This window comes from Mirounga angustirostris, unplaced genomic scaffold, assembly GCF_029215605.1.
Source record: "Mirounga angustirostris isolate CCGP_5_RB_7025 unplaced genomic scaffold, mMirAng1.0.hap1 SCAF_6, whole genome shotgun sequence".
Classification (NCBI taxonomy): Eukaryota; Metazoa; Chordata; class Mammalia; order Carnivora; family Phocidae; genus Mirounga; species Mirounga angustirostris.
The window spans coordinates 118,389,858-118,413,477 of NW_026991714.1; the positions used below are offsets into that span (position 1 = coordinate 118,389,858).

General features: G+C 42.2%; 1 protein-coding gene across 3 annotated transcripts in view; it reads right to left on the minus strand.

Moving 5' to 3' along the window:
• SLC16A12 (solute carrier family 16 member 12) overlaps window positions 1-23,620 on the minus strand; it is a 75,315-nt gene that overhangs the window by 12,846 nt on the left and 38,849 nt on the right. For 2 of the 3 annotated variants that reach the window (XM_064594984.1, XM_064594982.1), the window contains exons 2-3: window positions 11,374-11,623; window positions 301-404 (exon numbers count right to left, since the gene is read on the minus strand). In XM_064594984.1, the coding sequence (XP_064451054.1) occupies window positions 301-404; window positions 11,374-11,483 (214 nt within the window). In that variant the 5' untranslated portion in view covers window positions 11,484-11,623. Of the gene's footprint in view, window positions 1-300; window positions 405-11,373; window positions 12,514-23,620 lie in introns of those variants that run through there. The other variant, XM_045879205.2, reaches the window with a different exon arrangement.

Genomic DNA, 23,620 nt, shown 5'->3' on the forward strand with positions numbered 1-23,620 from the left:
AATAATATATGTCTTTTTGGGAGTATTAACTACCTGTTCCACCTGCCATCAGCCAAGACCATTAATTCCAAGAGCATGTCTGGTTGGGTTTGGCTAAAAGTAGGATTGGTCTTTTCTTTTTATATAGTCTTAGCCAATTTTTATACTTGATCTTAGCCAAAAGGCTGAGAAGCAATAGTCTTAGCCAATTTTTAGCAAAGCCTTCCTACTCAGAAAAAAACTGGTAAGCAAAAGCAGTGGAAGGTCATTGTTATGTACAGTTCAAGAGTAACCAGTCTATCCCTGGTAAGTGATACTCACCACAGAGCATGGTCACACAATCTACAATGGAATGGATCCAAGCCGTTTGTGCATAATCCTGAGTGAAGTATGTCTGGAACTCCACAAAAAAAATTGAAATACATCTGAAAAATACAATGCAAGCATTTTATACAAAAAAAAAAAAAAAAAAAAGAATGAACATGGATCTAAACCACAGCTTCAAATTCCGGATCAGCTGTTTGAATCTCCGTAGGCTTTAACTGGTTTTCAGTGGTACATTGCCAGACCATAGTAAGTGGGAAGTCAGAAGCTGTTGGGCCGTCTAAAGGATAAAACCAATGTTCATGCACTGGAAGGGCTTCTGAAGCCAAGTGGATATAAGGATCACTGCTGTAGGAAAGGTTTTATGGAAATGATGGCAGGTCAAAAACATGGGTTCTCATTTATCTTAATATTTTACTAACAACTGTAACTTCTAAGAGGTTGTTATACAAGTTAAAATTTGACAATTAAGAGTTATACATCACCCAGCAATTTCAGTTCTAGGTTTCAACAAAAGGTAATAATCAAATGATGATAATAATAGCAATAATAAAAGGATGTATGCTGGAGAACTATTTGTAATATGTAATTTGTAATAACCAAATATCCTAACGAACCTATTTGCCCATCAATAAGGGACTGGCTAAATAAATTTTGACTTATCAATAAAATGAAATATTTTAAGTGTTAGAAAGGATGATTTGATACGTATTTATTGATTTGAGAATAAATTCATAATACAATGTTAAGTAAAAAAGTAAGTTACAAAGGAGTTTATATAATCAGGCTTATTTTGATTTAAAAAACATAGTTCATATAAATAGAAAAAGGCCAAAGCATATAAACCAAAAGTACTCTGTCATTACATGTGAATGGTGAGATTATAAATGATCACTCTAGAGAGAGAGAGAGACAGACATACAGAGACAGAGAAACTTCATGTGGAAAATTGTTAATTACTAAAGGAAAAAAGACATAAGTGATTCAGGAGCGAGAGTTTGTATCACTGTACAACTTGAAATGAACGTCATACAGATCAGCAAGTTTCCCAACTCAGGGCAGGAGGTTTCAGTACTCGGTGACAGCAAGGGTGAATCAGGCCTTGATGGGGATGAGATAGGAGGTCATCAGTCTCTTTGGGGAGGACCACAGTCTAACTCATCATGCTTCAGCAGCCCACGGTAACCTGTTATTTCACTCTTCCTCCCCTCTCCAGTTGCTGCTGGATGTGAAGGTGGGTGATGGAGAAAAAGAAGAAGGAAGAGAATCAGGTATAACCAGGACAACTGTGTTAGGCAGGTCCGGCTTTACCAGCTTGCATCCTCTGCATTTGCACAGAATCTGGTACTCAGAAGTATGGAATTTCAGCTGTCGTGGTCTTAAAATTCCTAACAATTTTATCTTTGAATTTGTGTTTTGCAAGCAAAGTCCAAAGGAACAATGGGGCATGCACAGGACCAGAAGAGATACACACACAAGGTGTGTTTGCGATTCTTTGCCTTTCCATTGACACGTGTAGTATTAGAGACACAAACTCTGGTAGACTCCCAATGTGTGGGAGTTTGGTGAGACTCAGAGTGAGCACAGGGAAAGGTACATCTGTAACTGAGTCAGGGTGGGGGTAGAGAGGCCATGCTTTTTTCAAACCAAAACTTGCTTCAAATACAGAAAGAAGGCAATAGTGCTCTAAGAAACACAAAGGAGGATTCCTATATCCTTTCCTACTCAGGTTATGCCTCAGTATTTTACTAGCCAACCACTTATATTGAAAATGATGGCACGGAGGGAAAGGGAAAGGGAAGACTACCCACAGTTCCTTTCCTTTTCCGTCTTTCCTTACTCACCAGGAAGTGGAAGATACAGAACATTGATAGTAAGTGCATGCACCCACGTTGTTGTGAATGGCAAGATTTCATTGTTTCTGATGGCTGAGTAATAGTCCATTGGGTATATATGTGGGTGGAATTAGAATGTATTATGCTAAGTGAAATAAGTCAGTCAGAGAAAGGCAAATAACATATGATTTCACTCATATGTGGAATTTAAGAAACAAAACAGATGAACATATGGGAGGGGGATAAAAAAGAAAAAAGAGAGAGGGAAACAAAACCGTAAGAGACTCTTAATGACCCAGAACAAACTGAGGGTTGATGGAGGGAGGGAGGTGGGGGATGGGAGATGGGGGATGGGCATTAAGGAGGGCACTTGTGATGAACACCGGGTGTTGTATGTAAGTGATGAATCACTGAGTTCTACTCCTGAAACCAACATTGCACTGCATGTTAACTAACTAGAATTTAAATAAAAATGGGGGGGGGGGACAAAGTACATGTATTAAGAAGTGAAGTAAAATCAGTAGAGTTTTTTGTGCAGGGTTCTCCTGATTCTGGTGAAAATGAACTACCTATGCAGGCACGAGCTCCAGTGATTCCACACAGGAGTTAAATACTCACATTTGCGTTCAAAACTAGTATGGCAGGATATAAAGCTGAATGGTAAATTCATGCTAGCAAATTAATATTTCCATTTTTCTTTCCTAAGAACAACTTTGAACAGCAAATTAAGAACTCCACGAAAAATTGAGGGGGACCAATGAAGAAAGGAAAAACTTTCTACTTCAGCACTTTTTTAAAAAAGATTTTATTTATTTATTTGATAGAGACACCCAGCGAGAGCAGGAACACAAGTAGGGGGAGTGGGAGAGGCAGAAGCAGGTTTCCTGCTGAGCTGGGAGCCTGATGCGGGGCTCGATGCGGGGCTCGATGCGGGGCTCGATGCGGGGCTCGATGCGGGGCTCGATGCGGGGCTCGATGCGGGGCTCGATGCGGGGCTCGATCCCAGGACCCTATGATCATGACCTGAGCTGAAGGCAGACGCTTAACAACTGAGCCACCCAGGCGCCCCTCTACTTCAGCACTTCTAACAGCACTCTTTTCTTACCTTTCGAACAAAGGGACCTGCATTTTCATTTTGCACTGGGCCCTGCAGTTACGTTGCGGGTCCTGGGGATGGGAAAGGGAAAGGGGGCAGTAGGGGGTGCTAAATACTAAGTCCCAGCAAACGCTGGACTGCAGTCTGATGCACAGAGTACAGAGTAGCCCACACTTGTGGAAGGAGGGGATGGAAGCTGGATGAGGCAGAGGGAGAGGCCAAGTTGTGATGCAGGACTGACAAATCCTCCCCAATCCCAGAGGCTCTGTGCATCTCCCTCGATCCATCCCGGTATGTGGGTGTCCCTGGAAAGGCGTGCTCTCGGGAGAGGTAGCCCTCCCGCGGGTGAGGGGGAGCCCGTGGGCACTGACAGCTGCAGGTGGTCTGCTGATGGACATGCTGCTGCTGACGCTGTCTGAGAGGCACAGCTCTGTGATCACCGCCCTGAGTACCGTAGGTGATTATCTGTCACAGGGTGTAAAAAGTAGCCATTCTGCATCTACTGATTTAAGAAGCCAGACAACATGTTGCAGTGGATCTGATGCTAGAAGGATCATTAGATCAGCGTTTGGAGTACTGCAACACCGTCATAGGTAATGATATGCAGAATAGTGACATAAACTACCGGGCTGATCATTTGCATTTCAATTTAATTAAAATATTGCAGAGCTTTTTTAAAAACATGAATTCAGTGCAACAGCAACAAAAAACTCTGTGATGTTTCTTAAAATCTTTTTGTAAAAGATGTATTTATTTATCTGAGAGAGAGAGGGCCTCTGAGGGGGTAGGAGTGGGGGAGGAAGAGAATCTCAAGCAGACTCCCCACTGAGCGTGGAGCCCTATGTGGGGCTCGTTTTCACAACCCTGAGATCATGACCTGAGCCAAAATCAAGAGTCAGATGCTTAACTGACAGCCACCCAGACACCCATGTTTCTTAACATCTTAAAGATTGCTTGACCAACACTAAAAAGTCTATTATTTTCTCCTAACCACAAGGACTTCAATTAAAGAGAATAATAACTTCTTGGATATAGCCTCATTTTTTAAAAAAGATTTTATTTATTTATCTAGAGAGAGAGAGAGAGCGTGTGCGTGAGCGGGGGCAGGAGGGATAGGCAGAGGGAAAGAGAGAGAAACCCAAGCAGACTCTGCTCTGAGTGTAGAGCCCAGTGCAGGGCTCGATCCCACACCCCAAGATCATGATCTGAGCCAAAATCAAGAGTTGGGAGCTCAACTGACTAAGCCACTCAGGTGCCTCTTGGATATAGCCTCATTATCAAAATTGTTAAGTCATCCTTAGCCCAGGCTTCTCAATGCAAGTACTGCTGACATTTTAGTCATATTGTCCTGTGCATCAAATAGAGTTTAGCGGCATCCCTGGCCTTTAGCCCAAATGCCTCCAAACATTGACAAATGTCCACTGGAAACCAAAATCAGCCTGGTTGAGAATCTACTCTGTGGTCAAGTTTTACTTATTCTACCTTATACATATCTCTCAAATGCCTCCACATCTCTGCATTCCCCTTATTCGTAATTCATGCCAATACCTCTCTCCTGGACTGCAGCCCAAACCCTCCCCAACTATTCTCCCTGAACCCACATGGCTGCCTTGGGTACATTTTACACTCAGTGGTCAGAGTTACTAGAACACGAAATAGATCCTGATGCTTGAAAGTTTTTAACACGACTTCTGAGATCCTGCATGAGCTGGCCCTTCTCAGTGTCTCCCCCAGCTCCCCACCACTATGCATTACTCACTTCAGTCAGGCTGAATGCTTTCCATGACTCTCCACACACCCCCATACTCTTTCACACCCCTGAGCATCAAAATTTGTCTTCTTTCCTAGGATGCTCTCTCAGCCTCCCTCATTCTTTTAGTCTCAAGATAACAGTCAACTCCTCCAGGAAGGCTGAGGAGGTTTGATGCCTGAGTCTGGGTTTGATGCCTCTCTTAAATGTTTACACGACACGCGGGGCACTTACCACATGACAGGCATATAGCAATCCCCTTTGCATGTGTTTGCATTCTCCACTAGACTGCTGCTCTGTGACAGCAAAGGCCATGTCTGTCTTGTCTTGCACTTAATCCCAAATATCCAGTACACCACCTTTCATGTACTGGGTGCTCATTAAATATCGTTCAAGGTTCGAGGTATTGAAGGAAGGAAAGAAAGAAGGAAGGAAGGATTAGCATTGGTAAAGAAGTGACTGGAAGCTGAGGAAGTAAAAAAGGTTGAGTAGCAACTTCAAGGACATAAATGAGGGAAAAGGAGGAGGAAGACTGGATGGTGGCTACCCAGGAAGGTGTAGCTACAAAAAGTAGAGTAGAGATGTGAAGAATCTGAGTTCGTAAGACATTCGAATTAGTAGGAAGGAAATGCAGAAGCTGGAGAAGCAGCAGCCTAAGAGAAAAGGGTCCCAGATGATGATGACACTTTGCGATTGTAAATCAGGCTCTTCTCATCACGAAATCATTCTGAGGGATTTAATATTTGTGCGACTATGTTTGTCTCTTGTGGCTTTTTTGTTATCTTGTTTTATTGCTGTTTTGTTTTCTGCTTGATGGTTTTCTTAATTGACTTGACTAGTCATATCAGTCAAACGTTAGGTATGTAAAATTCAAAAATAACACCCAAGATTCTTATCTAAACATGTCAGCTGGTTTGCCAGAGGTAAAATTTAGTAACCACGAACATGCTTCTGATGGACTGTGACTTTCATAAAATATTGTATAACTTCTTATTTGTTCTCAAAAGGGAAAGTACTTTTCAAATGGTAAAAGTTCATGATTTATGGCTTCTAAATATAGGTGCGGCCTTAAAGAAAACAAATGTTATCAGGAGCACATGGGCTTTTCATTCCAGAAATAATTTTTATTGTCCTTTGGAAAATTTGTGCATCTGACATGTCAGGAAAGCTGGGTCCTGATCTCTGATCCTCACACTGAGTAACTGAGAATTTTTTTTTTAAGATTTTATTTATTTATTTGAGACAGAGAGAATGAGAGACAGAGAGCATGAGAGGGAGGAGGGTCAGAGGGAGAAGCAGATTCCCTGCCGAGCAGGGAGCCCGATGCGGGACTCGATCCCGGGACTCCAGGATCATGACCTGAGCCGAAGGCAGTTGCTTAACCAACTGAGCCACCCAGGCGCCCGTAACTGAGAATTTTGATAACGCTTCCCCATCTATTAAATAAGCAGTTTGATAAACATAACTGGATCAGCCATAATGCATTAGATCAGGCTGCAGTAGCAAACAACTCCTAACATCCTTCAGGGGTTGATAGGCTCTATTCCTAAGAATGAGGAACAAATTATTGGGGCACCTGGATGGCTCAGTCGGTTAAGTGTCTGCCTTCAGCTCAGGTCATGATCTCAGGGTCCTGGGATGGAGTCCCACTCTCTACTCAGTGGGGAGTCTGCTCCTCCCTCACCCTCCACCCCTCCCCAGCTTGTGCTTTCTCTCTCCATCACTCTCTCTCTAATAAATAAAATCTTAAAAAAAAAAAAAGAAACAAAATATCACCCAAGTGTCATCTGGTATGAAATAACATTCTCAAAGACACTTTCTCTCAAGGGGCCAACATGCCTACTGTCTCCACCTTGCCACTCTGCTATAAAATTCTTCTTTGGCTTCTAAAGAGCTGGATGCTGACAACATCTGGTTGGTCAAGACTTTCCTCTGATTGATGCAGTTGTCCACTACATCAGTGCAGGAAGTGATCCACTGGACAGTGCAGCCTAATAGTTGAAAGAATTACTACTCACTCACCATGTGACTTTATTTTTTGTTTTTGCAGCTCTTTAATTTTTCTTATTAAAGTAAATGTATTATTTGTATGGTTTTCTTCTGATTTTTATTTAAATTTTAGTTAACATACAGTGCAATGTTGGCTTCAGGATAACCATGTGACTTTGCATATCATTTGACCTCTGTGTGTTGTTCCAAGGACTAAATGATTTAATGAATGAAGAGTGCTTGGAACAATGTTAACCAGCACAGAGCAAGGACTCAGCTAACATTAGCTATTACTAACAGGAATTCAGCTGTTGTTAAAAGAGCTCCCCAATCCCACAGGACTGTAGACATCTATTGCAAATAATAGGTCTTATAGCTGGAGGCTTTCTTCGAACATTTAAATCAACTATTGCTTTTCAAGTCAACTCCAACTCAAGCTGTCAGTTTACAAATAGAATGTCATGTAATTTCACAATGAAACAAGATTCTTAAAATAGAGAATGTGTTTGCTAATAAGATATCTTGAAGAAAAACATAAGTAATCAACACACATTAATGAACAGAGAGAGAAAAGAAATAAGGACAGCTTTAATGGCCTGGACAATTTAAGCTTTATGTAAATTTCACATGGAAGGCAGCATCATCAGTTACAAGGCAAGAGCTGAAATATGATTTTAAAGTGGCCTGGGTCATGACGGTAGCATCGTTCATAAAGCAAAAACCAGGCAACAATACAAAAGTCCTTCAATAAAAATGTGTTAAATAAATTATGCTCACATCCTCGTGATGGAATTTTAAGCATTTATTTTTCAGTGCGGTACAACTGCACATGCTGATATGGAAAATTTCCAAGAGATATTATTAAGCAAAACATAGTTCAAAACAGTATGTATAATATGAAAAGAATATGCTTTATATATGGATATAAGTTCTTAAAAATTATGGGGGGCAGGTCTGAAGAAACGATTAACAAGGTTAACTTTGGGCAGTGAAACTGGCATTCAGGAAGTGAGGAGAAAAAGACTATTTTATGCATCTCTGTATTCAAATTTTTACCATCTGGATGTATGGCTTAACTGTTTTTTAAGATTTAGGGGGCCTGGGTGGCTCAGTCGTTAAGCATCTGCCTTTGGCTCAGGTCATGATCCCAGGGTCCTGGGATCGAGCCCCGCATTGGGCTCCCTGCTCAGCGGGAAGCCTGCTTCTCCCTCTCCCACTCCCCCTGCTTGTGTTCCTTCTCTCACTTTGTCTCTCTCTGTCAAATGAATGAATAAAATCTTAAAAAAAAAAAAAGATTTATTCATTTAGCGGTGCCTGGGTGGCTCAGTCGGTTAAACATCCTGTGCTCGAGCCCCCGCAATGGGCTCCCTGCTCCTCGGGGAGCCTGCTTCTCCCTCTGCCTGCCGCTCCCCCTGCTTTTGTTTGCAACTCTCTCTGCCAAATAAATAAATAAAATCTTAAAAAAAAAGATTTATTCATTTATTTTAGAAAGAGGGAGAGAGAAAGAGAGCCAGAGGATGAGCAGAGGGGGTGGGAGCAGGACAAGGAGACTCCCTGCTGAGCTCAGAGCCTTATTCCCAGGACCCCGAGATCATGACCTGTGCCGAAGGCAGATGCTTAATTAGCTGAGCCACCCAGGTTCCCCCCCACCGCCCCCAGTATGGTTTAATTTTTAAGTATACAGTTTAAATAGGAAAAAAAAAAAAAGACTTAATTGCCTAATAGGCACTGATCCTCTGCGTTGACAAATCACCCTTGCAGTTGCTTTCCTTGGCCCGATCGCCAGTCCTCTTGGTTGCTGCGTGTTCATGACATTGAGTTCCAATGCTGGCTGTGTCTTCACACTTTTCTCCTCTGAGCTTAATTCTGCTCAGCTATGCCCCTCTCAGCCTCTCCCATTAACGTCTGATAAGAGGTCTTCGCCACCAGCCACAACCCTCTCCTGGTTTCTGGCTAAACCTGTAGCAGGTCAGGAACGGGGGCTGCCCACTGTGATCACAAAGTGAGTAGCAGATGAAGTGCATGGACCTGATGCAGCTGGAAACCTCTTTCTCTTGTCATTTCTTCCTGCCCAAATGCTACCCATTCTTCAAGACTTCACTCCAGGGACAACTTCTCTAGAAAGCCTGCCCTGAACTGCCGGTCAGAATGAACCCCTCTCTCACCAGTGTTATTTTACACTCTGTTTTTACCTGATGTATATTTAGCACATTTTGATTTGTATTTCAGTTATTTGTGCCTGAGTCTATGGGGTGGTGTTCCAACATCTTTGTGTTTTCGGAAGCGCCTAGATAGAGCCTTGTCCTCAGTGAATGTATAGTTATATATTAGTGAGCCTGATTTCTATTAAATCAAAGTTGAAAACTTAAGGGTACAACCTAAAAAAAAATGCAAGACTTTCAGCCCTTGGTGACAGTCACGGGTTCCACTGGCAAATCCACTGTGACTGAGAAAAAACTGAGATTCAGTGTCCTGCCAAACAAGACAAGCCACACAAGATGCTAAACGAGCATTAAAGAACATCAGTAAATTAGTGTCTTTGCTCTAAGTCCTCAGTTTTCGACAGACACCTACCCCAAGTTATTTCCATAGTTCCAGAGGACAACACTCAAAGAATCCACATATCCCCAGCCTTAATGTGTAGTTGTTTGTACATGACTTGAGGATGACCACTCTCATCACTAGTTAGCAACAGGACAGGGAGAGTAGAGAGCCTCTGTCAGAAGAATTTAGAAGCAGCTGTCCCCTGGCCCCATGACTTCTCATTACTGGATGTGACAACCCTGTGGAGATTAGGAAGTAGCTTACCTTAAGACAATGATGCCATCACCAAGGCAATTTTTAAAAAACCTATGTCTGGTAAGACTATGCTGTTCAAGAGGAGAAGGTGCAGAGTGTTTGAGGGGGCAAGGAACTGACCACGGAGCTTCCTCAAAGTGCCTACATCTTGGAGCAGGACGAAGGTGAATACTGAAGCAAAGTCACTTCTCGAAATGCAAAGGCACCGAGAAAGGACATGTGTGTGGATATACACATGCATATGGAAGATCAGGCAGAAGTATGGTGTGTGTATGAGAAATAAGAGGATAGGAAAACACCTGGTTTGTGTTGGAAGGAGTCGATGGATTATGTGCGCACATACAATAGCAAATACACAAGATAAGAAGTTAAAAAAAAAAAAAGACTAGAAATCCAGTCCAGTTCTGTCCCAGCAGACCAAAACTGTGGGTAAGTCACTTAACCTTTCTGAACACCAGGGTCCTAATCTATGACATGGGGGTAAATAAGCCTATTCTGCCTAAACTGCGTCATGAAGACTCCACTACCCGAAAGATATCGACCTGAGCCCTCCTTATAAAGTGCTGAACTCACTTCCAGAACTTTCCTGTCATGGAAATGATGGAAGCTTCCGCATGTAAAAACCAAGAGATTCCTTTTTAACTCTAAGACTCCTACACCCAGAACACAAGATCCGTGATATAGATGGAAGAAAATTCAGACTCAATACCAATCACATCATTTTAAATGAATCTATAATTTTTTAAATGATACATAATCAACCAACCTTTATTGTAGTAAAAACAAATATCCTGCTTCTTTCCTGCATTATATATTGTTATGGGGGGAAACACCGATGCTTTTATGAAGGATGTCATCAAATAAAATTTTTAGGGCAAATTACTTTGTTTCACTGCTGAAGGTGCATTGTCAGAAAAGAACAAGGAGTTCTACTTGAATGAAAACACATGCAGAAGAAAGAGCTAGCATATGCAGATTTCAAGCATGCACTTATTCCAAATATAAAGATGAGATGAATGAGTCCCAACATATACAGGTGTAACTCAAGCATATTCAACACTACACCCTTGGATAAAAGAAAGAGAGAAGAAATGAACAAGTGAGAATAAGAGAAGCCTGTACTTCTACTGTTACTTTCCTTCAATCTAGAACTTAGCCTCCAGCACCATGGTCAAGTGTAAAATGAAGCAGAAGAATTTAAATTCTAGGTTTGAAGCTTCCAACGGCTCAGCATCTGGTGAGTCAAGAGGTTTTCAAGGATTGTTTGGACCTTATGTATTTTTCTTTTCTGGGATGAGCTGCTTATGAAAACAAATGGCTGAAACAGCCATAACATTTAATCTAAAAATGCCCTAATGCTCCAGGTTTCTGTGCCAGATATTACAGAAGACACCACTATCCAGGACTTGCAAGTGTCAGAAAATCCCATTCCTGGCAAAGAAAAAGACATCCAAACAAAGGAAACACACACACACACACACACACACCATGCACACACACACATATTTTCACAATGACAGGTTCAGAAATAGAATGAAGCAGACTTAGAAGAAAAGACAAGCCAGATCATCTTAATCAATGATGAAGAGAATCCCACCTACCTGGTGACTGCCCGGGTGCAGATGGTAACAAGGAAACAGCCAGCCACGATCATCCAGCCCCAGCCTCCATCGGGAGGAGAGGTAGACCGAACTCTAGTTCCTTTGGCCATGGCTTCAATTATTTTTTCTTCTTTCTTGGGTTACTCCAATAGCCCAGTTCTGATCCTGGAAGAGATTTGCTGTCCAGTGACTTCCTCTTGGCATTCAAGATTGGCATGGAATGCTACCTGGCACATAGGTTATTGGCCATCTAAAACCAAAAATCAGGATATATTTGTATTTTATTTTCATACCCAAAGGTTGATTTTTCACTTGACAAAAATGATCATTACTTTCCTGTTAAATATGATTATTTGTAACTATGAATGCTGGACTGAGGCAAAGACCATTAGTTGTTCTTGGTACCCATTCTTCTTCTTTTTATTAAGAGATCCTCCCAAAATTTAGCCAAATCCATGTCCACCCAGTTTGATACCATATTTCCCAGCTTCTCTTGAAGGCAGATGTGGCTTCTCTTGTGGTAGATTTAGTCTAAATAAAAGGGATGGAAGAAAAAGTGATGCACCATTTCTAGTTCATGAGCTCAAAGGCAAAGGCACTTTCCTAGGACTTCCACCACCCCCTTTCCCACAGACGAGCATGGATGTGGGGGTGAGACAGCTTCACCCACACAGACCAGGACGGCTCCCTGGGGGCTGGCAGAGCTACAGGGTAGAAGGAGCCTGGGTCCCCAGATGATGGTGGAGAAGGGCTGCCTCTCCAGCTCTGGATTTCACAGACCTCTACACCATTACACAAAATACCAAAAAGCTTCCATTTTATTTGAGCCTCTGTGTTTTGGCGTCTCTCTGTTACAGCAGCTTAGACCATGTCCTACTTATAACACCAAATGAGTCTGATAGTAACTTCTTTGGCATTTCTGACTAGCAATGCTATAATTTTTATTTTTTTATTTTTAAATTTTTTTCTTCAATGCTATTATTTTTTAAGTGTGTAATTAAGGCAAGAAGAGAATGACAAATAAATGAATCAGAATAGAGAGCCCAGCAGCAAGTACATAATAATTCAATATAACTAAATAAGGTAGCAGAGACTGGTGGAGATAAAAAGATTACTCACTATATCATGTTACAACTCTCCCTCTAGTTCTTAACCTTCTAGATAGGTCAATGTTAAAAGCAAAAAAAAAAAAAATCATTAAAAATCTAGGTGAAAATATAGGCAAATATTTATCTGATATCTAGATAGAAGAAGAAGGACTCCCTGAGACGTAATGTAACAAACTCAGAGGAAATTTTGGTTGATTTATCTAAATTAAAATTTAACATTCCTACATATCATAAGATGTAATAAATAAAGCCAAATGATAAACCATAGACTTGCAAAAAAAAATTAGCAATACATGGTTCAAAGAAGTAATATCTGCAACATTCATTCATTCAACTACCAACACTCACTGAGCATCTACTAGGTGCCAGGCAGTATTTCAGGGCACTGGGAATCCTTATGGTGGGCAGACTCTAAGGTACTCCTATAGTCCCGTCTCCTGTTGTTCTTTTTTTTTTTAAAGATTTATTTATTTATTTATTTGACAAAGAGAGAGAGCATGCACAAGTGGGAGGGGGTGGGGCAGAGGGAGAAGGAGAAGCAGACTCCCCGCTGAGCAAGGAGCCTGATGCGGGGCTCGATCCCAGGACCCGGAGATCATGACCTGAGCCGAAGGCAGATGCTTAACGACTGAGCCACCCGTGCCTCCTGTTGTTCTTGACTGTATATAATCCCTCCCCTTGAGTGAGGGTGGGACCTGCGACTTGGTATTAACCAGAGTAGGGCACAGGTGACAGGATATGAATCTCATGTTGTGTAAGACTCAGTCTTGCTAGAAAACTTGCTCTCACTCTCCTGGTGGCCTTGAAGAACAAGCTGCCATATTGCACACTGCCTATGGAGGGGGCCACGTGGAAAGGACTGTGGGCAGCTTGTGGGAGCTAAGGACAGCCTCTAGGAGACAGCAAAAAGCTGAAGTTCTCAGTCCTACAACAAAAAAGAAACAAATTCTTCCATAACATCCCAAGTGAGCTTGGAAGCAGATTTTTTCCTGGTAAGCCTCCAGTTGAGAACACAGCTTGGCCAACATTTTGACTGTAGCCTGTGACACGCTGAGCCGAGCACCCTGTTAAGCCATCCTGGATTCTGGTCCCACAGAAACTGTGATATAAGGTGCTTCTTAAAGTATTCTTTAGCATGTCAAACAGGCTTCTGAATTATAGTTAGGGATGAATTGTTTGAGAGACAAAAATAAGAGTTTGACAGATCCTTTTTCCACTGGATGGAGCAAATTACTCAGTTGTTGGTATAATTTGATTATGATCACCAGACGAAATCCAAGGTAATATTAATTCAATGAAACATCATTTCAAATATGACAAAGCATGTATTATTTGGAACACAGCCTATGTACCACTTGGTAAATTATGGGCAGACCAAATGAATACAAATTTTTAAAAAATTTTTAAGGATTTTATTTATTCATTTGAGAGAGAGACAGAGCACAAGCAGGGGGAGAGGCAGAGCGAGAGGGAGAAGCAGGCTCTCTGCCGAGCAGGGAACCTGATGTGGGGCTTGATCCCAAGACCTGGAGATCATGACCCAAGCCAAAGGCAGATGCCCAACCGACTGAGCCCCATGAATACAAATTTTTTTCAAGAAAAGGCTCACAGTAGAATCTTGCAATCTTTAAAGCCACCAGAACAAACTGGCAGCCTGTGAGTTCAGAGAGCAAATACAGAGCAAAGATAGTGAATGGGATTCATTCCCTCATAAGAGAGGCCCCGAGAGCTCCTTTACCCCTTCTGCCACATGAGGACACATCATAAAGAAGGCTGTCTAGGAGAAAGGAGATGGGCTCTCACCCAAAACAATTCCGCCAGCACCTTGATCTTGAACTTCCCACCTCCAGAACTGTGAGAAATACAGGTTTGCTCTCCAAGCCATTCAGTCGAGAGTAGTTTCGTTATAGTAGCTTAAATGGACAAAGACCCCTAAAACTTTAGATTTCCCAATTCTCTTGAGAAATTGTAAGTGCTAGAGATACCAGTCAGGCATTCCTTTGTGGCAGCTATCAGAGGGAGTGAAGGAGAAGCACATTCCTGGATAAGGCCTGTCTTCCCCACTTCACCCTGTCCCTGACCTCCTGTCCTGTCCTACCCCGCAGTCTCACTCACACACAGCACCTGACAGGCCCCTGCAAGCAACAGCTTCTCTACTTTTGCCAATACCATGTTACCGTAAGTCAGAGTTCCTTGAACGGCCAGCTGTGAGTCACATTCATGGGATGCGTTATGTCTTGCGCTCCCTCTCACAATTTCAATGTGACCAGCCTTCACATTCTACCCACACCTGTGTGCACACGCACGCGCACACACACTGAAATAACTCACTGCTTAGACATAAATAGGTGCCAAGTGTCACGAAATGGCAGAATCAATTGTACGAGTAAAACAGCCAAAGCTCAGAAACCTCTGCCTTGGTTTAGTTCTAGCCTCTTCATAGTTTTTCCTTTAAAATAACCCCAAGGTTAAGCTGTTTTCCAACTGAAGACTGTAAATCCACCAACATGTAAATGTCCAGTATCTGGACCATCCTCAGTCAGTGCAGCCCAGTGCTGTTGAGGAATGCTGAAACAGGGGTGCCTGGGTGGCTCAGTCGGTTAAGCATCTGTCTTCGGCTCAGGTCATGATCTCAGGGTCCTGGGATTGAGTCCCCCTTTGGGATCCCTGCTCAGTGGGGAGCCTGCTTCTCCCTCTCCCTCTGCCACTCCCCCTGCTTGTGCTCTTTCCCTCTCTCTCTGTGTCAAATAAATAAAATCTTTAAAAAAAAAAAAGAATGCTGAAACAGGCAGTGAAATGTACTGCAATAGACCAAGAATTAGAAAGTTATTCAAATTCTTTGAATAGTAATCTCATTGCTGGGAAGTTATCCTAAGAAAACAATTTAAGAGAAGATGGACACTAGGGGTGGAAAATAATAGTTGCATTATGAATAATATATAAAACAGAGACAACTTAAGTGCCCAACGACTGGGAAGTGTTTCAAGAGTTATGACACATGAACAAATGCAACAGTATCCAATCCTTTAAAACCATAAACAAGAAGATAATATTGTGATATGGGAAAACATCTATGATGTCATGTTAAGGCAAAAAGAAGTCTCTAAAACTGTGTGAGGAGAAGCTAGGTAAAACTTATGTCGAAGTTGTATATTTGCAACTATCGCAAAGAATAGAAGGATATGCAAAAAAGGTATACAGTTGCAAAGATGATGCAAAAAGGTATACAGCTGGTATAATTGTTAGGAATCATTTTCAAAATTGCATTCAATACCATTTTATATGTAGTTTTCTTAGATAGTTCAGGTCTACTCCTACGATGAAAAAAATATGAGCACAGACATTTCCTTTGTATAGTGTCTCAAGGACTAGAAAGAACCGTATCACTTATTGAAACAACACAGTGAAAATTAGGTGATTGTTCAGTAGAGGACGTGATGTACGTAACAAGCCCCAGCAAAATGAAATGTTCCGTCTCATTACAAAAATCTTAAGCATCATTAACTTTTCCTTTGCCTCTTGTGTCTCCAGATGATTCCATTTTCATTTGTTTTAGTTGAGCAACCGCTCTTTGGCATTCCCACATTTTATGAGTTAAGAACCAATTTGTGTGGATCTCCCAAAAAAATTCAATTGCAAGAATCCAAATGAGCGAGGTGAGTAACATGCCCAAGCAGCGCTGGGCGGACGGCACCGTGAACAGAGGTCTGTTGTAAGTTAAAGTCACCCGGGTAAAACCACAGAACCGGGAACATTCTCACAGGGTTCCAGGGTGGGGAGAAGCAGCTTTGAAAGCATTGGTAGGCGGTACCACGATTCATAATTCCTCATGAACAGGCCCACTTGAGCCTCACAAGCCTCAGAGACAGGCGCTGTTTTCTCCCGTTCGTGAGGATGAAGCTGAAGCCCAGAGGAGTGAAGGGACTCACCTGGCAGTGCTACATGGACATACAGGTGGAGATGAGAGACCCTCACAGATTTTGGACAGTGCGCTTGCCCATCCACCCTCCAGATTTCCAAACGGCTATTGGGCACTGCTCTCAACAAGCCATACAAACAATGATAAAGCTTGAGCACCCATTCGTGTGAGTGATCATGACAGAAGAAAGGGGGAGGAAGCCCACAGGCTAACACAAGGGTATACTGACCAACAAACCACTCGTGTTTCTTTCAAAACAGGTCATTTAATAGATTTCTATGTATTCAGAAGAAAAGCACAGGTTAGACAAGGCTAACGTAGTTTCATGGAGACTTTGGAACAGCCTGCACTTCCCCTAGGATATTAGCCTGCACATTCTTATAAATAATTAACTGCCCTGACATGGCACAAATATAAGAAAAAAGTCCTTTACTGAGTTAATAGTATACCGAAAACTATATGTAAAGGAAACGTTTCATGTTACCATCAGGTGATTCTTCATTTTACTAATCAGCCTCCAATTTATTTCATTTGATATCCAACCACTAAAGTACAATTGCATTCTGCATCTCATTCTGGTTTCAGAAAAACCTTTTTGGAACAAGAGAGACTCTATATCATGATGTTCTTCTAAGATTACTCCTTAATAGTACAAATTAGGGGATATATGCTCATTTTCACATCCTCCTCCTTGCTTTAAAAAAATCTAACCATTTGCAAGGGTGCCTAAGTGGCTCAGTTGGTTAAGCATCTGCTTTGGGTTCAGGTAATGATTCTGGGGTCCTGGGATCAAGCCCTGTGTTGACTACCCACTCAGTGGGGAGTCTGCTTCTCCCTCTCTCTCTGCCCCTCCCCCCATTTGTGCTTTCTCTCTCACTCGCTCTCTCTCAAATAAATAAAATCTTTTAAAAAAGTTTTTGTACTATTCTTACAACTTTTCTATAAATATGATATTATTTCTGGGGTGTCTGGGTAGCTCAGTTGGCTAAGCATCCAACTCTTGATCTCAGCTCAGGTCTACGATCTCAGGGTCCTGGGATCAGGCTCCCTGTTCAGTGGGGCGTCTGCTTCTCTCTCTGCACTCTGTCCCTCCCCACTGCTCATGCTTTCTCTCTCTCTCTCTCTCTCAAATAAATAAATAAAATCTTTTTAAAAAAATCTAACCATTTGCAAAGAATTCTTGCTAACAATCAATAACTTTCCAGGAAAGCATTGCATTTGTGGGGCAAATCCTTCATATTGTCCTCCATAAAGTTTTCTGAAGTGATCTCTTCTTTTTTTTTTTTTTTAAAGATTTTTTTTTTTTTAAGATTTTATTTATTTATTTGACAGAGAGAGAAAGCACGAGCAGGGGGAGTGGGAGAGGGAGAAGCAGGCTCCCTGCCGAGCGGGGAGCCCGATGCGGGACTCGATCCCAGGACCCTGGGATCATGACCTGAGCCGAAGGCAGACGCTTAACCGACTGAGCCACCCAGGCGCCCCTGAAGTGATCTCTTCTGTCCGCAGAAGACTTACGTAGCTCTTACGGTCAGTATGCTGCTACAGAAAAATTGACAGTGGTCCCGGAACCACTTGTTTTGCTAGGGCTCCCAACACTATCTTTCTTGCTCTTTCCTTCCTCCATTCCCTTTTACTTCCAGTGCCTTAACCTTTAGCTGTACCCTTCTTTATAAATTGCTTTGCAGCCACAAAACAGATAAAGGTATGAGGGGGAAAGATATCAAGGGCGAGAATTACGACCATTGGGTCTAAGTGACATGACGTAGTTGTATGACCCTGTGCAAATCACTTCCTCTCTCCTACCATTTCCTAATCTCTAAAACCAGGGAGTTGAATTGCTGTTTATCCTTCAAACCAGGTGACTGATTATTAGGTATCTCTTCCCTCATGTGTGAGTTACCTGGTCAACCAGGCACTCTCAGTAAACCGATGGTTCTACTCTTTGTTTTTACTTAAGAATCATGAAATTTGCCAGTCTCTCTCATTTTTGAGGCATTTCTAAAATTTTCCTGTACTCTAGATAGTATTTTTGGAATATCTCTTGAGGTATTTATTACCTTTTGTTGGCAAGCTGGTTTTTTCTCCCTGGCCCCCTTCTCTTATTAAGGCTAAGCCAAGAAGTTTATTGCTGTAAGAAACAAGAAGACGAGTCCCATCCATAATAAATTCATCCATAAATAAGGAATCATAGGCTTGTGCTGAAGGGGAAGTTTCTACCGCACAAAGGGAAAGTAGTTTCCTAATTTCTCACCATACCATTTATCTACCTCTGGTCAAGACTTAAGAGAATTGGAAGTGCAGCCCTGAAAAACCTAGGCAGCTCATCACTCTTCCTTTTAAAAAACCTTTCGCCCTCCCTCTCTGGGTAGTCTTCTACAGGACACAGTGAGGAGAGAAGCCAATACCTGGAGACCAGCAAGATGAGTGTCACCCGCAGAATGCCTAGACACCAATACCGAGGAAAGCTCTGCTTAGGCCAATGAGAACTCAGGGACCTACATGCCAACCACCTCATCCACCATTACTATGAGGACACATGAGTTCTCCCCTAAGCCAGACAGGCAGAAAGGAGACAGAGGGATAAATACCACAGAAAGGAGAAACAACACTTACTTAGAGATTAACCTTGGATTTAACTAAATATTGATCCAAAACAACTGAGCTAAGATGAAAGCAAGTACTTTAAACTGGCAAAGACTGCTGGAAACTTTTCAAAATTGAGATATAATTTACACACACCCATTTTTAAGTCTATGTTTTGATGACTTTTGACAATGTATACACTCACATAACCATAACCACCACAACCAAAATAGAGAATATTTTCCTCACCCCAAATACTCCCTCATGCTCCTTTGCAGTCAATATCCACCAACCTCAGCACCACACTACCACTGGTTTGCTTTCTATCCAATATAGATTAGTTTTGTCAGCCAAGAATTCCGTAAAAATGGAATCACACAATATGGACCATTTTGTTTCCAGATTCTTTCACTCATGATAATGTTTTAAGATTCATCTAGGATGTTGTATCTGTAGATTCCTTTTTATTGCTGAATAGTAATCTGTATTATGGATATACTGCAATTTATGTATTCATCTGTTGATGGACATTAGGGTTGTTTCCAGTTTCAGACCATTATGAACAAAGCTTCTGTGACATCCATATATATGTCTTTATGTGGACATCTATTTTCATTCTCTTGAGTAAATATGTAGGAATGAAATTGCTGAGTCATATTGTAAGTATATATTTGACTTTAGAAGAAACTCCCAGACTGTTTTTCAAAATGGCTACACAATATTATGAGGAATATATTAGAAGTCCAGTTGTTCCAGCGTGTAATGGATTTTCATTATAGTTTTAATTCGTGCTTCCCTGATGACTAAGAATGTTAACCATTTTTTTCATGTACTTATTAACTATTCATACATCTTCTTTTGTCTATTCAAATATCATGCACATTTTGGGGGGGTTGTTTGTCTTTTTATTGAGATATAAAAATTCATTATATATTGTCAATACAAGTCCTTTGTAGACATGTATTACAAATATTTTCTCCCATTCTGTGGCTTGCCCATTCATTTCTTAATGGTATGTTCGGAAGAGCAGAAGCTATTAATTTTGATAAACTGGAATTTGTTATTTTTTCTTGTGTAGCCATCAAATGTATTTCTATATATTAGTGGCGAGTGATTACATATTAAAATTTAAAAATACCACTTTATGGTAGCATCCCAAACCATGAAATGCCCAGGAATAAACTTAGCATAATATTTGCATTACTTTTCCACTAAAAACTACAAGACAGTGCTAAGAGAAATTTATAAATGCCTAAGAGAGAAAGAGAGAGATACCCTGTTCATTCCATGGAAGATGTCGAATCTGTCCAAGTTGATTGATACTTTCAATGGCTGGGAATCACAAAGAACACCATGTGCACCACAGGGCCATCTTCCAAGTCTGCTAGGAGGATTCCAACACTTTTCCGCACGGCCTTCAGAGCAGCGGAGCGGTGTTCTTACAGACTTGTAGCCTGGGGCGAGCACACGATCTGAAAAGGACCCAGTGTGGAGGGAAGTTAAAGAAACTCCTCTGGCGGCTTGGGTTTGAACAGTCTCTGGCCCAGGGAGCCAGCTATTTTTTCCATTTGGAGTCTCTGGGTCTTAGGGATGCCTTCTACTGCATATGGATTTATTTATTTTTGTTGCTCAATGGTATTACACATGTGCTATGAAAAATAATATTGCTCTTAGTAAAGAAAAACTAGTGATTTGCTTTTTTCCCCTCTCCTTTCTGCTTCTCTCTGTTAGTCCTCCCACGGATCCTGGTAACAGGGGAATAAATAACTACTGACTTCACCCAGAAATTTTGGGGGTGTCTGTCGGACACCTTTGAGCATTAAACTGAAACACTGACTTCCAGTAATGAAGCCGCCTGAGTTCCTACACTGGGTGTGAGACTTTGGGGACAGGAATACTTTACACAAGACCTAGAATAAACAGCAGAGCAATTTATATGGTCTACAGAGAGGGAGAAAAGGGTACAACCTGTGATTCATGTAAGACGCAGAGAGTAGAAAGCACCTTCTTTCCCTCCCTGCCCAGCTGCTACCCCACAGAGCTGCTGATTCTAGGCAACATCAGAAAAATGCTTACTTCTGCGTCTAATAGTTTGTTGACGGTGCAATTCAAAACCAGGCGCTTGCCCCCAATTACCGTTCTCTGCAGCGCTGGAGTTCTTGTCTCTCCTCTTTGGAAGTGCACGTAGAAGCAGCGATAGGCCTGGGCTCTAGCCCTCTCTGATAAAAAGTATAACATGCAGTCAGTGATGCCTGCGCCTGGAACAGTGTCTGGTATAAAGCTGGTGTGGCTCAGTGAATAAATTCTTGTGTCTAACTCTGTGGGCTTGCAGAAGTCTTGAATTCTAATTTTGCACTTACAGCGTATGGAATTATTAGGTCAGAATATGTTCTATCAGAGGCCTCTCGGCTGCAGAGGAGAAGCTTGGGGCTTGAGATGCATCGCACAGAATCTTTCTGTTAGTTCACAGAGAGCCTTTTATTGAAGAACAGTGCTGGCTGTTTATACCACCACATTTTCCACACTCTGTAATCACGGCTACCGCTATGTTGTTGGAATGGGAAGGCAACCAGTCCGATATTTCAGTCGGCTAGCAGTTAACCCCTCGAGTCATGCAGCATTGTGGAGAACTGGCGTTTGAAAGCCAGCGCAGGCAGAACTCAGGTCTGCGCGGAGTGTGAGCTCCCTAAGAGTGGGGGACCCCTGATGCTTCAGTCCCTCAGACACTGCCTGGAAGACAGTGCCTGCCCTCAGGCACTCAATAGACACTTAGGGAACGGACATCCCCAATTCTCGAGTTCTGGACGTTTTCTCAAATCACATGGGGAAGGGGTCCGGGGAGCTTGAGGGATGGGGGCAAGAAATTACCCATCCATTCTTTGTTCTTTTTATCCGCTATCAAACCAGATTAACCAGCTTTCCCAGCATCTGGGCAACAGAGCCTTAAGTGAACCTATCTCACTGAGTACACCAGCATGGCCAGGCCCTGCCCCCAGGCCAGGCCAAACCTGCAAACATAACTTCACTGCCAGTGTAATGGAAAAACTCGGATTTTTCCTTCCTGTGGAGGGAAAATCCAGTTCTTCCCTACTATGTGTTTCTCTCCCGTGAGTCTCCTTTACTGCTCACACAAAACACTTCACGTCTGACACTTCAAGTCACCTGCACACCAAGAAGCAATTCTTGAACACCAGCAGGGTGTCCAAGAATTTGACTCAATTCTGACTTCTACCCAGAGAAAGTGTCAAATCCCACAGTTTAAGGGCTCAGTCCCAGAAGACCGTCCCTCACCCCCCACCTTCAGACAGCAGTCACATGCCAAGGGTATCATCTGAGCTTCTGACAAACAAACAATAGTTCAGCAGTGCCAATGACCTCTTCCTTGGGTTCCACTAATTTGCTAGAACGGCTCACAGAACTCAGGGAAACACTTACTCATGTTTACCAGTTTACTATGAAAGGCTATGATAAAAGATACAGATGAACATCTAGATGCCAGAGACATGTAGGGCAAGGTATGTGAGCAGGGCCACAGGACTTCCGTGCCCTGTCCGGGGATGACACTTTCCTCACACGTCCATGTGTTCACCAACCTGGAAGCTCCCCGAGCCCCACACTACTGGGATTTTATGGAGGCTTCCTCACATAAACGTGATCAGTTATTAACTCCATTTTCAGTGCCTCTCCTCTCTCGGAAAAAGGGAGGGGGACGCGGGGCTGAAAATCCCAAGCTTCTAATCATGGCTTGGCCTTTCTGGTGACCAAGAGAGTGGCTAAAAATGCACGCGGGTTGCTGGAGGGCTCACCTACAGAGCCTGGCACTCGGCCCACTGTCTGCCCCACACTGCACAAGCCATCAAATTCCACAGGCCCTTAGAGATGTTTATTTTTGCGCTCTGTAGACTCTGCTCACTGCTTGAGCCATGGTAGGTCACACAAAGGACAAGGTGTTGCCAAGGCTGAGAATGTGGTGTACTCTTTAGTGCGAGACCGAGAACTAGAATTTCTTTCTGGAAATGAAAAACTTCGAAATGATTATACAAAAATTCTTTCAAGATGTGGGCGGTCGTCTTTGTCTCCATCCTGATAGAAATAGTTAGAACTGAACCAGTCATTCTACTCCCTCCTAGTTTGGGACCCAGAGAAAAGGTTGGTGAACTTTCACAACAAAGGCCTTGGAAGTAGTTCTCAACCAACTTTTTCGCGTGTGAGTTCACTCTATACGTTTTTAAATATTTCCTAAAAGTAAATAAATAAAAGAAAATATTTCCTTAGCCAAACATGCCAACAGTTATATTTTTAGTGTTATTTGTTGATTAAGAAAATATATAAAGGGGCGCCTGGTGGCTCAGTCAGTTAAGCGTCTGCCTTCGGCTCAGGTCATGATCCCAGGGTCCTGAGATCGAGTCCCACATCTGGCTTCCTGCTTCAGCAGGGAACCTGCTTCTCCTTCTGCCTGCCGCTCCCCCTGTTTGTGTTCTCTCTCTCTGAGAAATAAATAAATAAAATCTTTTGAAAAAAAAATATTTAAAGACATCTGTTAAAATGAATTTCATGGTATTTGCAAATACATTTTATTTTATTTTATAAATCCCTAAGGCACTTACAAACATTTGACTAAGCCTGACAACTGAGT